At 43.3% G+C, this 19,528-nt stretch overlaps 1 protein-coding gene across 5 annotated transcripts in view; it reads right to left on the minus strand.

The window, feature by feature from the left end:
• The window catches only part of LOC122564476 (inactive sodium-dependent neutral amino acid transporter B(0)AT3-like), a 52,968-nt gene extending 37,278 nt beyond the window's left edge, over positions 1-15,690 (minus strand). For 4 of the 5 annotated variants that reach the window (XR_006315924.1, XM_043719418.1, XM_043719420.1 and 1 more), the window contains exons 1-2: positions 15,118-15,690; positions 5,107-5,247 (exon numbers count right to left, since the gene is read on the minus strand). Coding sequence is in view for 3 of the 5 variants with exons in the window: in XM_043719418.1 (XP_043575353.1) it covers positions 5,107-5,247; positions 15,118-15,289 (313 nt within the window). In the remaining 2 variants the exon portion in view is untranslated. Of the gene's footprint in view, positions 1-5,106; positions 5,248-13,999; positions 14,040-15,117 lie in introns of those variants that run through there. The other variant, XM_043719421.1, reaches the window with a different exon arrangement.
• Between the last annotated feature and the right edge of the window lie 3,838 nt (positions 15,691-19,528).

A 19,528-nucleotide genomic window follows, 5' to 3' on the forward strand; every position in this document is an offset into this window, starting at 1 on the left:
GCATTTCAACTCCTCCTCCCACTCCACCGAGGATATGCAGGTCATTGGACTCATCCACCGCCAAACCACAACAACCCGACGGTCGGAGGAGGAGCGTCTTATCTTCCGACTGGGAACCCTCCAACCGCAGGGGATGAACTTGGACTTCACCAGTTTCTTCATCCCCCTCCCCCCCCCTTGTCTCAGCCGAATCCCTCCCGCCTGGCACCGCCTTCCTGACCTGCAGTCTTCTTGTTGACCTCTCCGCCTCCATCCTACTCCGACCTATCACCCTCACCTTGACCTCTTTCCACCTATCACATTTCCAACTCCCCTCCTCCAAGTCCCTCCTCCCTACCTTTTATCTTCTCCTGCTGAACACTCTCTGCTCATTCCTGAAGAAGGGCCTGTGCCCGAAACGTCGAATCTCCTGTTCCCTGGATGCTGCCTGACCTGCTGTGCTGTTCCAGCAATAAAGTTTCAACTCTTCCCCAGTGAACACAGATCTGAAGTACCAATTCAATTCTTCTGCCATTTCTTTGTTCCCCGTAATATATTCCCCTGTTTCTGTCTTCAAGGGACCAATTTTAGTCTTAAAATTTTATAAACCTCTATAAGTTGACCCCTCAGCCTCCAATGCTCCAGGGAAAACAACCCCTGCCTATCAGCCTCTCCCTCGAGCTCAAACCCTCCAACCCTGGCAACATCCTTGCAAATCTTTTTTTGAAACCTTTCAAGTTTATGACATCCTTCCTATAGAAGGGAGACCAGAACTGCATGCAGAATTCCAAAAGTGGCCTAACCAATTTCTGTATAGCTGCAACATGATTTCCAAACTCCTACACTCAATGCACTGATCAATAAAGGCAAACATACCAAATCTTTTCTTCACAATCCCATCTACCTCCAACTTTACTGTCAAGGAACTATGAACCTGCACTGCAAAGTCTCTCGTTTAGCAACACTCTCCAGGACCTTATCATTAAGTGTATAAGTCCTGCCCTGATTTACTTTTCCAAAATGCAGCACCTCACATTTATCTAAATTAAATTCCATCTTCCACTCCTCAGCCCATTGGCCCATTTGACCAAGACCCCATTGTACTCTGAGGTAACCCTCTTCGCTGTCCACTACACTTCCAATTTTGGCATCATCTGCAAACTTACTAACCCTACCTCCCTATGTTTACATCCAAAGAGTTTATATAAATGACAAAAAGTAGTGGGCCCAGCACCAATCCTTGTGGCACTCCACTGGTCACAGACCTCCAATCTGAAAGGCAACCCTCCACCACCACCCTCTGTTTTCTACCTTCGAGCCAGTTCTGTATCCAAATGACTAGTTCTTCCTGTATTCCATGTGATTTAACCTTGCTAACCAGTCTACTATGGGGAACCTTGTCAAATGCCTTGCCGAAGTCTATATAGATCACATCCACCGCTCTGCATTCATCAATTCTCTTTGTTACTTCTTCAAAAAAGTCAATCAAGTTCATGAGACATGATTTCACATGCACAAAGCCATGTTGACTTTCCCTAATCAATCCATGCCTTTCCAAATAAACGTAAATGCTATCCCTCAGGATTCCCTCCAACAACTTGCCCACCACTGATGCAGGCTCACCAGTCTATAGTTCCCTGGCCTTTCCTTACCCCTTTCTTAAACAGTGGCACCACATTACGCAACCTCCAGTCTTCTGGCACTTCATCTGTAGCTACTGATGATACAAATATCTCAGCAAGGGACCCAGCAATCACTTTCCTAGCTTCCCACAGAATTCTAGAGTATGCTGATCAGGTCCTTGGATTTATCCACCTCTATATGTTTTAAGATGTCCAGCACCTCCACTTCTGCAATATGGACATTTTTCAAGATGTTTCTACTTATTTCTCCATGTTGTCTATCTTCCATACCCTTCCCCACAATAAATACTGATGCAAAATACTTGTTTGGTATTTCCCCCATCTCCTATGGTTCCACTCATTAGCTGCCTTGTTGATCTTTAAGGGGCCCTATTCTCTCCCTAGTTGCCCATTTGTACTTAATGTATTTGTAGAATCCATTTGGTTTCTCCTTAGCCCTATTTGCCAAAACTATCTCATGTCCCCTTTTTGTCCTCCTGATTTCCCTCTTATGTATACTCCTACTGCCTTTATACTCTTCTAAGGATTCACTCAATCTATCCTGTCTACACCAGACATATGCTTCTTTCTTTTTCTTGACCAAACCCTCTGTCTCTCTAGTCATCCAGCATTCCCTACCAGCCTTTCCTTTCACCCTAACAGGAATATACTGTTTTTGGACTCTCATTATCTCATTTTTGAATGCTTCCCATTTTCCAGCCGTCCCTTTACCTGTGAACATTTGCCCCCAGTCAGCTTTTGAAAGTTTTTGCCTAATACTGTCAAAATTGGCCTTTCTCCAATTTAGAACTTTAACTTGTAGATCTGATCTATCCATTCCCATCACTATTTTAGAACTATTAGAATTATAGTCACTGGCCCCAAAATGCTCCCCCACTGACACCTCAATCACCTGCCCTACCTTATTTCCCAAGAGATGGTCAAGTTTTGCACCTTCTCTAGTAGGTATATCTACATACTGAATTAGAAAGTTTTCTTGTGCACTTAAATTCCTCTCCATCTAAACCCTTAACACTGTGGCTGTCTCAGTAGTATTGAATCTTTTTATTGGTTAAATGCAAATGAGTGCTTTGCTCAGCCATTTCAGAGGGCAGTCCAAAGTCAACCACATTGCTGTGTGTCTGGAGAGTTGTGTAGGCCAGATCAGGTCAAGATAGCAGATTTCCTTCCCTCAAGGACATTAGTGAACCAAATGGGTTTTTATGACAATAGTTGTATGGCCATCATTGGACTTTTAATTCCAGATTTTCAAAAAATTCAAATTCTGTCATTAGTTGTGGTTAAGAAGTTAACAAGCCCACCAAAATAACACAATCATGATGCCATGATATGAAGGAATTTCCTGGATGGAGAAATCTCCACGTTTCTCCTCAAGCAAAAAGTAAGCAAACCTGCAGAACAAATGGAGCCAGAGATGTGTCAATCTTATGTTGTGCCTGACTATCAGGACGTTAGGATACCGTTAAGAGACATGGTCATGATGTCATCATTGAATCATAGCCTATGACCTCAGGGTATAAAGGCTTCGGACTCCACCTTACCCTCGATCACTGGAAGCATGCTGCTCTGTTGTAAAATCGAGTTACTACGTCAGGTACTTATGTACATAATATTTGTACATGATAGCTAGTTGTAATAAATGTCTGTTGGATTCTTTAATATCATGATGTTGATAGCCACTTTCTCATATTATGGACTACAAAGGAACTTCGATTTTCTGAACGACATAGATGGGGAGTATTTCATTCGGTTAATTGAATTCTGGATAATCAAATGCCAGATAACATAGTTTAGCCAAGCATCAGGACCATCTGATCTTGCTGATCTTAATGGTGGCTCAGTGGTTAGCACTGCTGCCTCACAGCATCAGAGACCTGGGTTCGATTCCCGCCTCGGGTGACTGTCTGTGTGGAGTTTGCACATTCTCCCCGTGTCTGCGTGGGTTTCCTCCGGGTGCTCCGGTTTCCTCCCACAGTCCAAAGATGTGCAGGTTAGGTGAACTGGCCATGCTAAAGTGCCCATAGTGTTCAGGGATATGTAGGCAAATAAAGGGTAGGGTCTGGGTGGGTTACTCTTTGGAGGGTCAGTGTGGACTTGTTGGGCTGAAGGGCCTGTTTCCATACTGTCGGGATTCAAATTCTAATAATCCAATATCCGGATAATCGAGGTTCCTCTTGTACAATATAAACATTGCTGCATCAAGTAAAATGCCTTGTTTGAGGCAAGCTCACATCACTGGCCACTCTCCTAATCCTCTCAATGGTTATTTCAAGATTTCTTCCATTTCCACACAGTTGCCCAGAGTTAGCCAGGAGGATCATGACAGTCTCATGATGCTTGTTATTAGTACATAAAAACCACAGGAATCGGTGGTGAGGGACAGGTAGCATTGAGGAGGTGGGAGGCTGCAGAAGGATTTGGAGAGTGGGCAAAGAAATGGCAGATGGAGTACAACATGGGGAAGTGTGAGGTCATGCACTTTGGTCGGAAGAATACAGACATGGACTATTTTCTAAATGGGGAGAAAATTCAGAAGTCTGAAGTGCAAAGAGACTTGGGGAGTTCTAGTCCAGAATTCTCTCAATGTAAACCTGCAGGTTGAGTCAATAGTTAGGAAGGCAAATACAATGATGGTATTTCTTTCGAGAGGACTTCAAAATAAGAGCAAAGGTGTACTTCTGAGGCTCTATAAGGCTCTGCTCAGGCCACATTTGGAGTATTATGTGCAGTTTTGGGCCCCATATCTCAGGGAGGATGTACTGGCTCTGAAGTAGGTTCAGAGGAGATTCAAGAGAATGATCCGAGGAATGAAAAGCTTAACATATGAGGAACATTTGAGGACTCTGGGTCTATACTCAATAGAGTTTAGAAGGAGGAAGGGGGGGGGATCTAATTGAAACTTACAGAATACTGAATGGTGTTGACAGAGTGGGTATTGGTAAGATGTTACCATTGATAGGAGAGACTAGGACATGAGGGCATATCTTGAGAATAAAGGGAAGACCTTTTTGAACAGAGATAACAAGAAGCTTGTACTTCTAAATAAACGTGTTGGACTATAACCTGGTTTTGAAAAGTGTGGTGCTGGAAAAGTACAGCAGGTCAGGCAGCATTCGAGACAGCACTATAACCTGGTGTTGTGTGATTTTTAACATTGATTTAAATGACAAACAGCAGTGGACCAATCCTTGCAGCACACCGCTGATCACAGGTGTCCAGTTAAAATGACAACCCCCTACCACTACCCTCTGTGTTCCACCATCAAGCAAATTTTGTATCCTCTCTCTCCCTGGATCCCATGTGATCTAATCTTACTAATCTGTCTACCATTCAGGGCTTGCTAAAGACCATGTAGACAATGCCTACAGCAGCAAATGTTCTCATTGTCAATTTACAAAATTTAAGAGTCTCTGGGAATTAGAAATGCAACTTAGTTAATAAAAAAAAACGGATTTCTTTTCCAATGTTAGAAAGAAGATCTTACCGACTCCTGCCAGGTAGGGGGAGATGGAGTTCCAGACACCAAAACTGCCTTTCCGGAGCCTCTGTCCGATTGCCAATTCAATGTGAAGTATTGGAATCCCCTCAAAGATCAGTGCGATAATGTATGGGATTAAAAAGGCTCCTGTGACCACAAAAGAAAGAATTTCAGCCAACATTTTAAAATTCACTTTTCTCTCCACAAGCCTTCACCTCTTCGATATTGTTACCTTTTCAGAGTTTTTTATCACTATTTTTGACGACAGGAGGGATTTGAAAAATGTAGTTATGTTTTAAAGTAAAGTATGTTTCCACAATTTGAAAAGAAACTGAAAGTCAGTAAAAAGCCACTGAGCTGCGATTTGATTGCTTTCCCCATACACAGTAAGTAAGGAGCATTTTAAAAAATCTATCAGGTGCTCTGGTTTCCTCCCACAGTCACAAAGATGTGCAGGTCAGGTGAATTGGCCATGCTAAATTGCCCGTAGTGTTAGGTAAAAGGGGTAAATGTAGGGGAATGGGGGGGTTACGCTTCGGCGGGTCGGTGTGGACTTGTTGGGCCGAAGGGCCTGTTTCCACACTGTAAGTAATCTAATCTAATCTATAATGGATAAACACCTCACAACCACTGCATTGGGAAGTCTCAGATCCATTTTGGCTACAAACTGAGGGGTATTAAAAAAGAGATGCAGAGGAGCTGGCAGTTAGTCAGGATTTTTAAACCAAAATGAAGACTGTGAATCCTAGCAGAGGTTACAGAAATGGAGGGAACCAGGTGGATCTTGTTAAAGCACTACAAATAGGCATTTGGATGTGAATAGCTTTCTCATTATTTTTGTTATTATAAGATACTGCACTGTTACTGAAGAAGTGTCACTGCACTCAAAATGTTGACTCTGCTGTCTCTCCACAGATGCTACCAGACCTGCTGAGTCTCTCCAGAACCTTCTGCCTTTTTTCTATATTTACAGCATTCACTGCTCTGTGTTTTATTACACTATTTTCTATTCCCTTTTGGACTATAAACCAGACTACTGTATACCTAAACATACCAGGAGAGGTTTTGCAACTTGAAGATCAAGTGGAATTGGGTGGTTTGTATGTTAGCTGCACAAGGTTATGTAGGTTGGATACTCTGTGAGATAGAATGGCACCAAGAGTCTCTGAATTAAGGAAAACTGCCTGGTGACAGCTTCAGATTGATCTAGCTGCAGTTTGTTATGGACCTGCACAGACACCCAGAAGCTGACAAACAACAGCATATCTCACCATCCCTCTCTGGGAGTGAAAAGACAAAAATTGAAGATTAAAAATAAAAGAATTTGAATACAGGGGAAAGTCCAGGTCCACCCAGTCTGCTAACCTTTGTAGTTATAATGTTCACAGGCCAGTCTGTTTTGACTTTCCTCTTCCCCCTTTGAAGACTTCTTGTTTGAATTCCCTTTGCATCCTTAGGTGAGGCATTCTGTGAGTCTGTCACTGTAGATAGTCACTTAATTTTTGATTAGATTAGATTCCCTACAGTGTGGAAACAGGCCCTTTGGCCCAACAAGTCCACACCGACCCTCCGAAGAGTAACCCACCCAGACCCATTTCCCTCTGACTAATGCACCTAACACTATGGGCAATTTAACTTGACCAATTCACCTAACCTGCACCCGGAGAAAACACACGCAGGCATGGGGAGAATGTGCAAACTCCACACAGATAGTCGCCCAAGGCTGGAATCAAACCCGGGTCCCTGATGCTGTGAGGCAGCAGCGCTAACCACTGGGCCCGTCTCTTTTTGTTAACAAACACATTTTGGAAGCCCAAGTTAAAAATGTCTATAGTACTTTGGTTCAAGCTATGGTCATGACACCAGTACAGCAGTGCATCTGGTAAACTGATCACCTTGGTGGTTGAATTGGGAGATGGCTTGTGGGATAGTGGGGCTTGATTACCGGCACTCTCTTACCAATTGAGTCACAATATTATTCATCTCATATAAAGTCCAGCCCCCTGCTGTGCTGGGATTTGAACCCATGTCCTCATTAAGACCAATTGGAAGAAACAAATCTGCGCATTCACTTTGTGTAAACTTGCAACCAATCAATTTGCATCTGTCCCCATCTCATTGGTCATTGTCAGAGATATCATCTCTCTCTACCCTCAAACTACTTGGAGTCATAATCATGGAGTTGTACAGCATGGAAACAGACCTTTAATTCCAATTTGTCCATGCTGACCAGATATCCTAAGTTAATCTAATTCTATTTACCAGCAATTAGCCCATATCCCTCTAAACTCTTCCTATTCATAAACCCATCCAGATGCCTTTTAAATGTTGTAATTGTACCAGCCTCCATCACTTCCTCTAATAAGGAACCTTGATGAAGGGCTTTTGCCTGAAACGCCGATTTTCCTGCTCCTCGGATGCTGCCTGACCTGCTGTGCTTTTCCAGCACCACTATAACCTTGAGACTTATATGTGTGTTGAGAGAGTAAGGGGCGGAGAGAGAGAGAGAGAGAGCGAGAGAGTGTGTGTGTGTATGTGTGTGTGAATGTGTGTATGTGTGTGAATGAGTGTGCGTACCTGCATACTTGATAGAGTGTGTGCGTGTGTGTGTCTGCGACAGAGTGTGTGTATGAGAGAGGGTCTGTGTGAGTGTGTAAGAGCATGTAAACGTGTGTGCATGTGTGCATGCTTGATAAAGTGTGTGCACGAGTGTGATGGAGTATATGCCTGTGAGAGGGTGTGCGCATGAATGAGTGTGGGTGTGTGTGTCTGAGAGAGAGCGTGTGTACGAAAGATGGTCTGTGTGAGTGTGTAAGAGAGTGTGTGTGTGAGTATGAGAGAGGGTATAGTGTAGTGGGGTCACCTGTAGTGTGACATGAACCCAAGGTCCCGGTTGAGGCCATCCCCATGGGTACCGAACTTGGCTATCAGCCCCTGCTCGGCCACTCTGCATTGCTGTGTATCCTGAAGTCCACCTTGGAGGATGGTCACCCGAAGATCCAAGGCTGAATGTCCATGACCATTGATGTGTTCCCCGACTGGGAGGGAACATCCCTGTCTGCTGATTGTTGCATGGTATAACTCAAGGATGGGATTCCAGCACACTCTAACCTCACACCTTTAATGCATTGTCTGAGCTGAGATGTCACCATTTTCTTCATAAAACCTTAAGTTATCTCAGGAATGTGACTTGAACAAAGTTCTGGGATTTACATATTTATCAGGTGAAACCTGCATCCCCATTCAAAGTGATTAAAGACTTAACAATGATCTAGGTTTGTTCAATACATCACATCAGTTGTATGACACTATGATCTTTTACTATAAATTCTGTGTCCTATGACCCCTGCCCCAGTAGCTACATGGTGAAGGAGCAGCGCTCCAAAAGCTAGTGCTTCCAAATAAATCTGTTGGACTATAATCTGGTGTTGTGTGATTTTAACTTTGTCCACCCCAGTCCAACACCAGCTCCCCCACATCACAGCCTGAGAAAGGCAGCTCCTTGGTGACTGTTCACTGAACCAACATGTTTGCTGCAGGAAGGGCTAGGAGACATATCCCAATCCCACCTCAGTCGGGACAGGAATCGAATTCCCCTCTTTGGTGTACAAGCGCAGTATCTGAGTCACTCAAGCCTCCTCAGACTTTGGTTACACCCCTTCTAAGTTAAACATCAGGAAGAATAACGTTACCCAGTCACGTATTTAGTTCAGGCCACTCACGCAAGTTATGAGCGCTGCTGTGCCCAAGAAAATGCCTCAGGCAAGACTTGAGATTTATATCAGGAGAAAGTGAGGGCCACAGATGCTGGCGATCAGAATCAATAAGTGTGGTGCTGGAAAAGCACAGCCGGTCAGGCAGCATCCGAGGAACAGGACAGTCAACATTCCTGATGCAGAGCTAATGCTTGAAACGTTGACTCTCCTGCTCCTTGGATGCTGCCAGACCTGCTGTGCTTTTCCAGCACCACCCGTTTTAATGTTGAGATTTACAACAGCGCAATTTTGGCTGGCCTACCCTGCGTACCCTTGTGATAGTAATTCAAAATCAAAAAGCATACTGGGCAGGATCAGTGACAGTTCAAACACCAAAGAATAATTAAACTTTGTCCAAGGAAAAAGAGACCTGCACCTGAAAGATAGTTTAACTCACGTCTGAAACAGGAAAGGGAGTTTACCCTAGTTCTGATCGCATGAATGAGAATGGAACTGGATGAGTGCCTTCCAATCCAGCTGGACAATTGTGGAGAGATGCTGGACAAAAATAGTACGATCAAGTCTACGGGCAGTTTGAGCCCATGAGAAGGGAGTGTGTGTCTTATTCGGAGTCATATAGGATATAATTTATGTTTTTGACTAAGCGGTTAAGACATTAGATCAGAAGTAGGCTATTTGAGCCACCAGGTATACTCCACCATTCACTGAGATAAAAGCCAATCTGATAATCTTCAGCTATAATTGCCTACCTTTAATGCCCTTAATAATTAAAAATCTGTCTGTCTCATCTTTGAATATATCATTATTTTTTATTGTTATGATTTTAGATTTTATCGTCTCGTGCACTCAGAAATACAGGAGCACAATGAAAAGTGTATAATGTCACCACACATGGTGTCTTCTTAGGTACCAAGATACCTAGGTTCAAAAAAAAATGAAGATACAAAGTAGTCAGAGAAACAAGAGTTTAAAAGTTAAACATTACTTCATAAAATAGTAGAAAAATAAAGAAATAAGGTAATAGTTAACATTAAAATCTTTTGTAGTTTAAACGAGGAAAATAATGGAATAATTTAAAGGTCAAGAGTCTGTCTGTTGTCTGTTCTTGATACCACCACCACAGATAGCGTCACTGCTGCTGAAACTAATATTCCTCATGTCCCGGCCTCAACACTCCTTTGCGGTAAATAATTCCACAGATTCACAACACTCTGAGAGAAGATATTCCTCCTCATCTCTGTCTTTAATGGGTAACTCCTTATTCTGAGCTTATGCCCTCTCTGCTCCTGAACTCTCTGAATGATTGTGGTAAAGGTGGGGGGCTCCTTATGGGACTCAAACATGTAGCTCCAGCCCAGCTGGGCATGAGTTGGAGAGGTGACAACACGGCAAAGAAATTTGGTGAGGAAACGAGGTTGGAGATGAGGCAGAAGGTTACAGGACACAGTGGGTCAGGTTTGTTTTGAGAAGGATGATGGTAACACATATAAAGGACTGTGGAAAAACACTTAAAGTGAGCAAAGCATTACCAGCATAGACTGACACAGGTAGCAGGAAGAGGATTTGGGTCATCAGTAGTTCAGTGAGAATAAGGGTGAAATAAGCAGTGAATGGGTCTCATGGACAAGATGAAGGGGAACAATTCCAGATTCTTTCTCTCTACCTTACTGCAATCCCTCAGCTCTGACATTGCTGTTGTGAATTGATTTGTAACCTCTCCAGTGCTTTGAACTAGCTGCCTAAAAGGGTGGTAGAGGCAGGAGCCATCTCAACATTTAAGAAGTATTTGGATGAACACTTGAAATGCCATAGCACAAAGCTTATCGGCGAAATGCGGGATAATGGGTTGAGAGTAGATAGGTGCTGGATGACTGGTTTGGACATGATGGGCTGAAGGGCCTCTTTCTGTGTGGTAAAACAGAAGAAATTGCAGCACCCCTAGCAGAGATATGGGTGAAGTGCCAGAGGACAGGAAGGTGGCTAATGTTGTGCCTTTATAAGGAGAAGCCTGGGGACCAAAAACCAGTGAGTCTGACATCAGTGGTCAGTGAGTCATTCGAGGGGATTCTGAGAGATAGGATTTTCATGCACTCGGAGAGGCAAGGACTGATAAGGGATAGTCAGCATGGCTTTGTGCGTGGGAAATCATAATGCACAACCTTGATAGAAGTTTTGAAGGACATAACCAAAAAGATTGATGAGGGCGGAGACGGTTATGTTGTCTACATGGGCTTTAGTAAAGCCTTTGACAATGTTCCGCATCATAAATTGATTAGTAAAGTTAGATCACATAGCATTCAGGGAGAACTTGTCAATTGGATACGAAATTGGCTTTATGGTAGGATACAGAGGGTGAAAGTAGAGGGGGATTGTGTGTTGGACTGAAGGCTTGTGACCAGCGGTGTTCCACATGGGTCGGTGCAGGGTCCATATTTATATAAATGATTTGTGTGAGAATTTAGGAGGCATGGTTAGTAAGTTTGTAGGTGACACCAGAATTGGTGGAATAGTCAACAATGAAGAAGGTTAACTAAGATTATAAAGGGATTTTGATCAAATGAGCGAATGTTTTGAGGAGTGGTAAATCAGGTTTAATTTGGATAAATGCAAGTTATTGCACTTTGGTAAAGCAAATAAGGGTAGGATTTATACAGTTAATGGTAGGGCCCTGGGTAGTGTGGTCAAGCAGAGAGACCTATAGATTCAGGTACATAGTTCGTTGGAAGTTGCATTACAGGTAGACAGGATGGGGGGGTTGGGGGGGGGGGGGGGGGAGAGTTAAGAAGGTGTTTTGCATGCTTGCCTTCATTGCTCAGACCATTGAGTATAGGGATTGGAATGTCATGTTGAGGTTGTACAGGACATTGTTGAGGCCACTTTTGGAGTACTGTGTGCAGTTTTGTTTGCCCAGCTATAGGAAGGATACTACTAAATTGGAGAGGGTTCAGAAAAGATTTACCAGGATATTGCCAGGACGGAGGGTTTGAGTTTGGGGAGGCTTGACTTTTTTCACTGGAGTTTAGGAGGTTGAAGGATGATCTTATAAAGGTGTGAAAACTCACGAGAGGCAAGGATAAAGTGAATACTAAAGGCTTTTTTCCTGGGACTGGGGAGTCTTCAAAACTGACGGACATATATTTAAGATGAGAGGAGAAAGTCTTAAAAGGGATTTGAAAGGCAACTTTTTCCCACAGAGTGGTTTGTATGTGGAATGAACTGCCAGAGAAAGTGGTGGATGCGGGTGCAGTTACAACATTTAAACAACATTTAGATAAGTACATGCGTAGAAAAGGTTTGGAGGGGTATTGATGAAACGCAGGCAAGTGGGACTAGTTTAGTTTTGGAAACGTATTCAGCATGGGTGAGTAGGTCTAAAGGGTCTGTTTCTGTGCTGTATGTATGATTCAATGACTCTATGATTCCATGATTTTATGGCTCAAGTTCATCATGTCTATAATTCTCCAGCTGAGGCACTTTCCATTTAGCTCTCAAGGATGACCAGCTCACTGGGAGAAAGTGAGGTCTACAGATGCTGGAAATCAGAGTCGTGAGTGTGTTGCTAGAAAAGCGCAGCAGGTCAGGTAGCATCCGAGGAGCAGGAGAATCAACGTTTCGGTTTCGGGCCAGAGCCCTTCATCAGGAATGCGCCTGGCCATTCATCAGCTCACTGGTCAAGTGCAGTTTTAAAGTTGGTCAGGCCCATTCCGTGCCACCCACCATGTCACCTAAATCTGCCAGAAAAACTGTAAGCTGAAATAAAAGCAAGCTGTAAAGAGCAGAACCATGTTAATATTTTACAATGTGATGCACAAAAGGAAGATGCATTTTTGTTTTCCTTTCTCGCTGGATGTAAATCAGAACCGACAGCTCTGGGAGCAGGAATTAACCCATCCATCTTGTGATTTGCCAAGACAGTTATGTTATTTAAAGATGTTCTGCTGGATAGTGGATGACATCAAGGGGAGTTTGCAGACCCCATTCCGTCAAACAGTAAATCTCTTTATTTGGCCAAAGAAACTGCCAGGTCAGTGGATATTTTGGGCAGAGTCCAGTAAATGCTTTTAGGTGATGTGGATGAGAGGAAACCCAGGCAGATCAATATCCTCTGCTCCTGAGAATAGTAAGATTTCTATCAGCTACTAAACTGAACTGATACTTCTGTAAGTCATTCATTCACATTTGTTAATAATCATTCACAAACTTTACAAAACAAACATTTCAGTCTTTGTGGATTTTATCATCCACTCCTGTCCCTCACCAATTGTAGGGTCAACTGAAAGTGAATAACTCATTTAAGTGGAAATTTGAGAAAGACATTATTGAAGTAGAATTTCTTCAAAGGTGTTTCTGCCTGCATTCTAACAAAGTTACTCAAGTCAACCAGCTTGAATAACTCTAGCCGGAATTGTAAACAATTGCCTGACAATTTCTACTTTGTAAATGTAATTTAAGCCATGGCTATCACAGCATCAGGTAAAGTAACAGTCTCATTTCCACACTTTTATGCTGGACTACCTCTCATTGTTGGAACCTTCGACATGGACCAGAAATCATTGGAATTAAAATCTGAGAGGGTTGTAAAATGTGCTACTGATTTGTATTACTCTCACACAAAATCAAAATTGCCTCAATAACTTCTAACTACCCTTTTAAACCACCACGAAACTCATCAAAACCTGACTCCCGGTCTGTGTCTGCCTCTACTTTTTAATCTATGTTCACTACTTGTATAGAAGTTTTATAACTGATAACCCACACAGGAACAACGTTGCCTCCAACACACTGACTGTGAGGTATCCATCATTTACCAAGACAAGCTGATTAAGCATTATTTAGAGTCTATCAAAATAACATTAAAACCTTATTAGTTAGTACTTCACCCGTCTTTCATCTCAGTACCTTTTTAAAACTGACGTGTGAATATATTCCTAGTTTCAAAACACAGCCTTTAATTATAATTTTTAGCTTTTAAATCTTTTGCCTGGCATGATTGTCAATGATGTATGAGGATGGTTGAGGGTAAGAAACGATGGACTAACATATGTACATCATTAAACATTTATATATTGGGTCAAATTAACTCCTCATCATCACATAAACAGTCACCTTTTCTTAAGTTTATTAAACAACAATTTGTCGACAGACCATCAGATAGAGGTTGTCTAATTCACAGAGACACTCACATTAATAAAAACTGAAAGAACTGTGGATGTTGTAAATCAGAAACAGAAACAGAAGTTGCTGGAAAAGCTCAGCAGGACTGGCAGCATCTGTAAAGAGAAATCAGAGTTAACGTTTCAGGTCTGGTGACCCAAGAGTCTTAGAATCATAGAATGCCTACAGTGTGAAAACAGGCCATTAGGCCCAACAAGTCCACCTTGACCCTCCAAAGGCCCTGCTGAGCTTTCCCAGCAACCTCTGTTTTTGTTTCTCAATCATATTGGTACTAGGTGGAAGAATCGTCATTGTTTTGCAAAAAGGAATTCATGAAAGTTACCTCATTGTAGAGTCTTGTAACATTCTGAGTATACTGAGAAAAGTATCAAGGAATTTGTAAATTATACTCAAAAATAACCAACTGAAAATGACCATTATTTCAAAATAATGATTGGGGTTTCTTCTAGACAGAAAAGGGCTTGATTATCACAGCACTTCAGTAAGGTTGTCATGCAAAAAGCCATTATTGAAGACCCTTTCATTTTGAAGTACCATGGGGGATATTGATAGGCAAACACTTACAGTAGTTTATTGATGCTCCTTTGTGCATTATTCGTGGGCGGCACGGTGGCACAGTGGTTAGCACTGCTGCCTCACAGCGCCAAAGACCCGGGTTCAATTCCTGCCTCAGGCGACTGACTGTGTGGAGTTTGCACATTCTCCCCGTGTCTGCGTGGGTTTCCTCCGGGTGCTCCGGTTTCCTCCCACAGTCCAAAGATGTGCAGGTCAGGTGAATTGGCCATGCTAAATTTCCCGTAGTGTTAGGTAAGGGGTAGATGTAGGAGTATGGGTGGGTTGCGCTTCGGCGGGTCGGTGTGGACTTGTTGGGCCGAAGGGCTTGTTTCCACACTGTAAGTAATCTAATCTAATCTAATCTAATTTCTATGTAGACATTAAACCTCTGACTTTGAGTGCTTCACTGTCTCTGCTAAAACAGTGAACAGAAGGATAGTTTCTCCCGTGCTAATGGTCATTCTCTATCCTCTAACTGTGCAGTAACACAAAGTGACTTCGGAACTAGAAATTCCAAAAACTCAATCAATTCGTACAAGCTTCTCTGCAGAGAACGTGCTTGTGTACTCACCACCTCCATACGTCTGACAGAGGTTGGGGAATCTCCATACATTTCCCAGTCCCACAGCAAGTCCTACACAACTCAGGACATATTGAAACTTATTGTCCCACTTTGGTCTCTTTTCCTTCAGAACATCATTGGCTTCGCCTACAACACAATCATTCTCCTTTCCTGCTGCCATCTGGTCCAACTGAGGTCAAGTGAAAGAAAACGTTCGGATAGCCAACTACCTGGTTTTCTTTCATTTAATGTGTTATGTATACTGGATAATCTGGCACTGAGAATAATCTGAAAGTTATATGCAAACAGAGGGCAACTGAATACAGCAAGATCTGACAGAGGGTCAATGCCATTTGCTCAGACTTCCTGAATAGACACGGGAGCATTGTGTGCTTAAGTGCTAATTAAAATATAACACTGCCAGAAAAGACAGCTTCAGGCTGTCAAATAATAATGACATTGGTTAGTGGATAACAAGGTGACAGAAAGTTAAAACGGCACGCTGGCTCAATTGGTGGCACAGTGGCTCAGTGGTTAGCACTGCTGCCTCACAGTACCAGGGACCCGGGTTCAATTCCTGCCTTGGGAAATTGTCTTTGTGGAGTTTGCACATTCTCCCTGTGGCTGCGTGGGTTTCGTCTGGGTGCTCCGGTTTCCTCCCACAGTCCAAAGATGTGCAGGTCAGGTTAATTGGCCATGCTAAATTGCACATAGTGTTAGGGGCATTAGTCAGAGGTGAATGTAGGGGAATGGGTCCAGGTGGGTTGCTCTTCGGAGGGTCGGTGTGGACTTGTTGGGCCAAAGGGCCCAACAAGATGATTAGATTCTGCACAATAGGGAATCTAATCATCTAATCTAAACCTATTTCTGAGAATAAAATGGGTGTGAGGTAGGGAATATTTAACAATCACATCTTTGAAGATGTTCTTAACTACCCCTTGCATGTAAATTCATTCAAACACTAGCAAGTACCCCTAAAATGTGCCTGTCACCAGATTATCCAGTGCTCTGTCACGAAAGAAATATGTTAAGAAAAGCAGATGAGCCTTAACCTCAGGCTACTTGGCTTGGAAGGTTAGAGACACAATCACTGCACCACAAGAGCCCTTTTAGGCCTTAGGATTGGAATGGAGTTCATGTGTTTCACGGGGAAGTATTTTCAGGGACTGTGCCTGCTACAGCCACCCTCAGTATAATTTGCCAACTGCTGAATCTTTACTTTTGGATGCTGTAATCAGTTGAGTATACTGATAACTTTGGGATCTGCTCAGTTCAAGTGCTATGACCAGATTCCAAAGTGCATACACATGTAAATATTTACACAATGGAAAAGTGCCTTTGTTAGAATCAATATTCCTTGCTCCTGGAGGAACTCTCCTGGTCCGTCAAAGGTTCCGTTGAGAAGCTGGGCTGGGAATAAAGTTGGAAAATAGGCCACCAGGTCAGCGATCCAATGCATTCCGACCCCTGAGTGAACTTTCTAGGGTCAGGGTGGGGTCTCTGCATGTCAGAAGTGACACTAGGGGAAATAGGTAGCCAATTAGGAAAAAGGAAACAGCACCACCAGAATTATTCTCACGCTGGATTTCCACCCCGCCCTTACCCCCCCGGGAGCTTTGAGCCCCCACAGGCATTGTATCTTCCTAGTGGTGGGGTGCCAATGATGTCCTCTCTCAATTTCCCCAGCTCCAACCTGCTGGGATGGATGGTCACAGCAAGGACTATGAAAAATGCCATCTCATACTTTCCTGGTCAGGTAAGTATTGCCTTCACTTCCAGGCATCCTCCTGGTCTGTTGCCAACCTCGCTCTCAGTTGTACCCATCTCTCCAGATGGTGTTGCCAATTAGACACTGTACAGGATATCCCAGCAGGTTCCCTATTCACTAGCCTGTCTGCTGTTCTAATCAAATGAGACTGGAGTTGACCGATTCTTAATTGGCTGCCCGCAAGAGGGTAATGAGTGATGTCTCGCCAAATCCGGTACAGAATTGAGGTCAGGTTGTTATTGTCCCAGCCAGGCAGCAGGTGGCTCAGTGTTGAGCACTGCAGCCTCACAGTGATGGAGACCTGGGTTCGATTCCAGCTTTGGGCGACTGTCTGTGTGGAATTTGCACATTCCCAATGTCTGTGTGGGTTTGCTCCGGTTTCCTCCCACAAGTCAAAGATGTTCGGCTCAGGTGAATTGGCCATGCTAAATTGCCCACAGTGTTAGGTGCATTAGTCAGGGATAAATGTAGGGGAATGGGTCTGGGCGGGTTACTCTTCAGAGGCTCGGTGTGGGCCAAAGGGCCTGTTTCCAGACTGTAGGGAAACTAATCTAATCTAATTCACTCTGTAGAGTGGTGAGACCATGTTCCCAGAGTGTGACCTCCACAAAAACACTCTGTGGAGTTCCATTCCCTGTTGTGAAGTATGAGGTGTTTCTCTATAAAACCACAGATGATCATTGTTTTGATAGTACGGAGCTTAAACACTGCTGAAAAGTGACACACGGTGAAGATGATTCAACTTGCATTCATCAGGATTGGGATGCAAGAAACCAAACTTTGAAAGAGATCAACAATTCACACAGCATGATGAGAGGGAACTGATTGGTTCCATCATGATTAGTACAGAGATGTAGTAGACACTGTTAACTGTCAATTTTAGTTAGTTGATGAAACTCAGACCAGGCACTTAGATTTGTATTGTTAATGGTATCAGAATGGGGAATGCAATAGGGATTGGCAGTCTCAATAACCCTTTCCTCGATGGAAAGTGTGCAATGTCTCCTCAAATTCCTTTTGCCTACAAAGAGCAGGAGAAAGTGAGGTCTGCAGATGCTGGAGATCAGAAATGTGTTGCTGGAAAAGCGCAGCAGGTCAGGCAGCATCTAGGGAACAGGAGAATCGACGTTTCGGGCATTAGCCCTTCTTCAGGAATGAGGAAAGTTGGTCCAGCAGGCTAAGATAAAAGATAGGGAGGAGGGACTTGGGGGAGGGGCGTCAGAAATGTGATAGGTGGAAAGAGGTCAAGGTGGAAAGAGGTCAAGGTGAGGGTGATAGGTCAGACTCGGATTTCACCAGTTTCCTCATTTCCCCTCCCCCCAGCCTGTCTCAGTCAAATCCATCAAATTCAGCACCGCCTTCCTAACCTGCAATCTTCTTCCCGACCTCTCCGCCCCCACCCCAGTCTGACCTATCACCCTCACCTTGACCTCTTTCCACCTTGACCTCTTTCCACCTATCACATTTCCGACGCCCCTCCCCCAAGTCCCTCCTCCCTATCTTTTATCTTAGCCTGCTGGACCAACTTTCCTCATTCCTGAAGAAGGGCTAATGCCCGAAACGTCGATTCTCCTGTTCCCTAGATGCTGCCTGACCTGCTGCGCTTTTCCAGCAACACATTTCCATCTACAAAGAGCAGGGTCCATTTTGTGGATACATGTATTTTCCAGCATGCACAATTGCATTGCACCAAAACTTCAACGAGTAATCTTAACTTAGGTTGTAGTGTAATTCTTAGCACAGTCAGGATTATTCAATAAATGTTATCCAACAGCAGAACACATCTCAAATCTAGACTGGCTGAGCATGTTTAACTCTGGAGACGGTCAAAGAAATGTATCTGTGAATCATTGGGATGTACAGCCAACACACCTGGTGTAATGTGGGGCCTGAGACACATATCCCATATTATTTGCTTGTGTAGTGGGTAAAATTCCTGTTTGTGTTGATGGGCAGCATCTGTTAATGGAGAATATCATCATAGCATCATAGCAGCACCTGGACCTGTTGCTCAAATCTTCTGACTCACTGTCCCTGTCCAGAATACTCTGAGGTAAACTGGGATTCATTTCAGGTCCACTTGTAACGACCATATGTCCTTTCCTGAGTTTGTTCAAGATACAGTTGAGTGCCCTAAGAACAACATGAAACCTGTTAAAGATTATCAGTCAGGCTTGCACTAGAGATTGACTTACACAAGGCATGTTGTACATACATTCACACAGGACCCTGCACTTTGTACAGAAAAGGAATTTATCCATAACTTGCACCTTTCTCATTAAGGAAGCAGCTATTGAAATTGTTATTTCCTGAAGAATTACTCTGTGTGGTCTGAGTTTAATCAGCTAACCAAGACCAACAGTTAACAGTTCCTGCTGTGTCTCCATGCCAACTATAATCCAACCAATCAGCATCTCTTCTTCTCTGCATAAATTATTGTTTCCTTTCTAAGTTTGGTTTTCTTGTGTCCTATTTCTGATAGAGGCCAAAAGTAAACACTTTAGCTTTGCATCTTTTTTTTGGCAACAGTTGTAATTTTCCTCTTATAATGAAAATCATTGTGCGATAGATGGGCCTTGGTAAAACCTGTTACCGTGATCACATTTAGGAGGACTTTCATGCAAGTTCTTAACAAATTATAGTCAATGCAAA

The sequence above is a fragment of the Chiloscyllium plagiosum genome, chromosome 29 (assembly GCF_004010195.1).
Source record: "Chiloscyllium plagiosum isolate BGI_BamShark_2017 chromosome 29, ASM401019v2, whole genome shotgun sequence".
NCBI classification, from domain to species: domain Eukaryota; kingdom Metazoa; phylum Chordata; class Chondrichthyes; order Orectolobiformes; family Hemiscylliidae; genus Chiloscyllium; species Chiloscyllium plagiosum.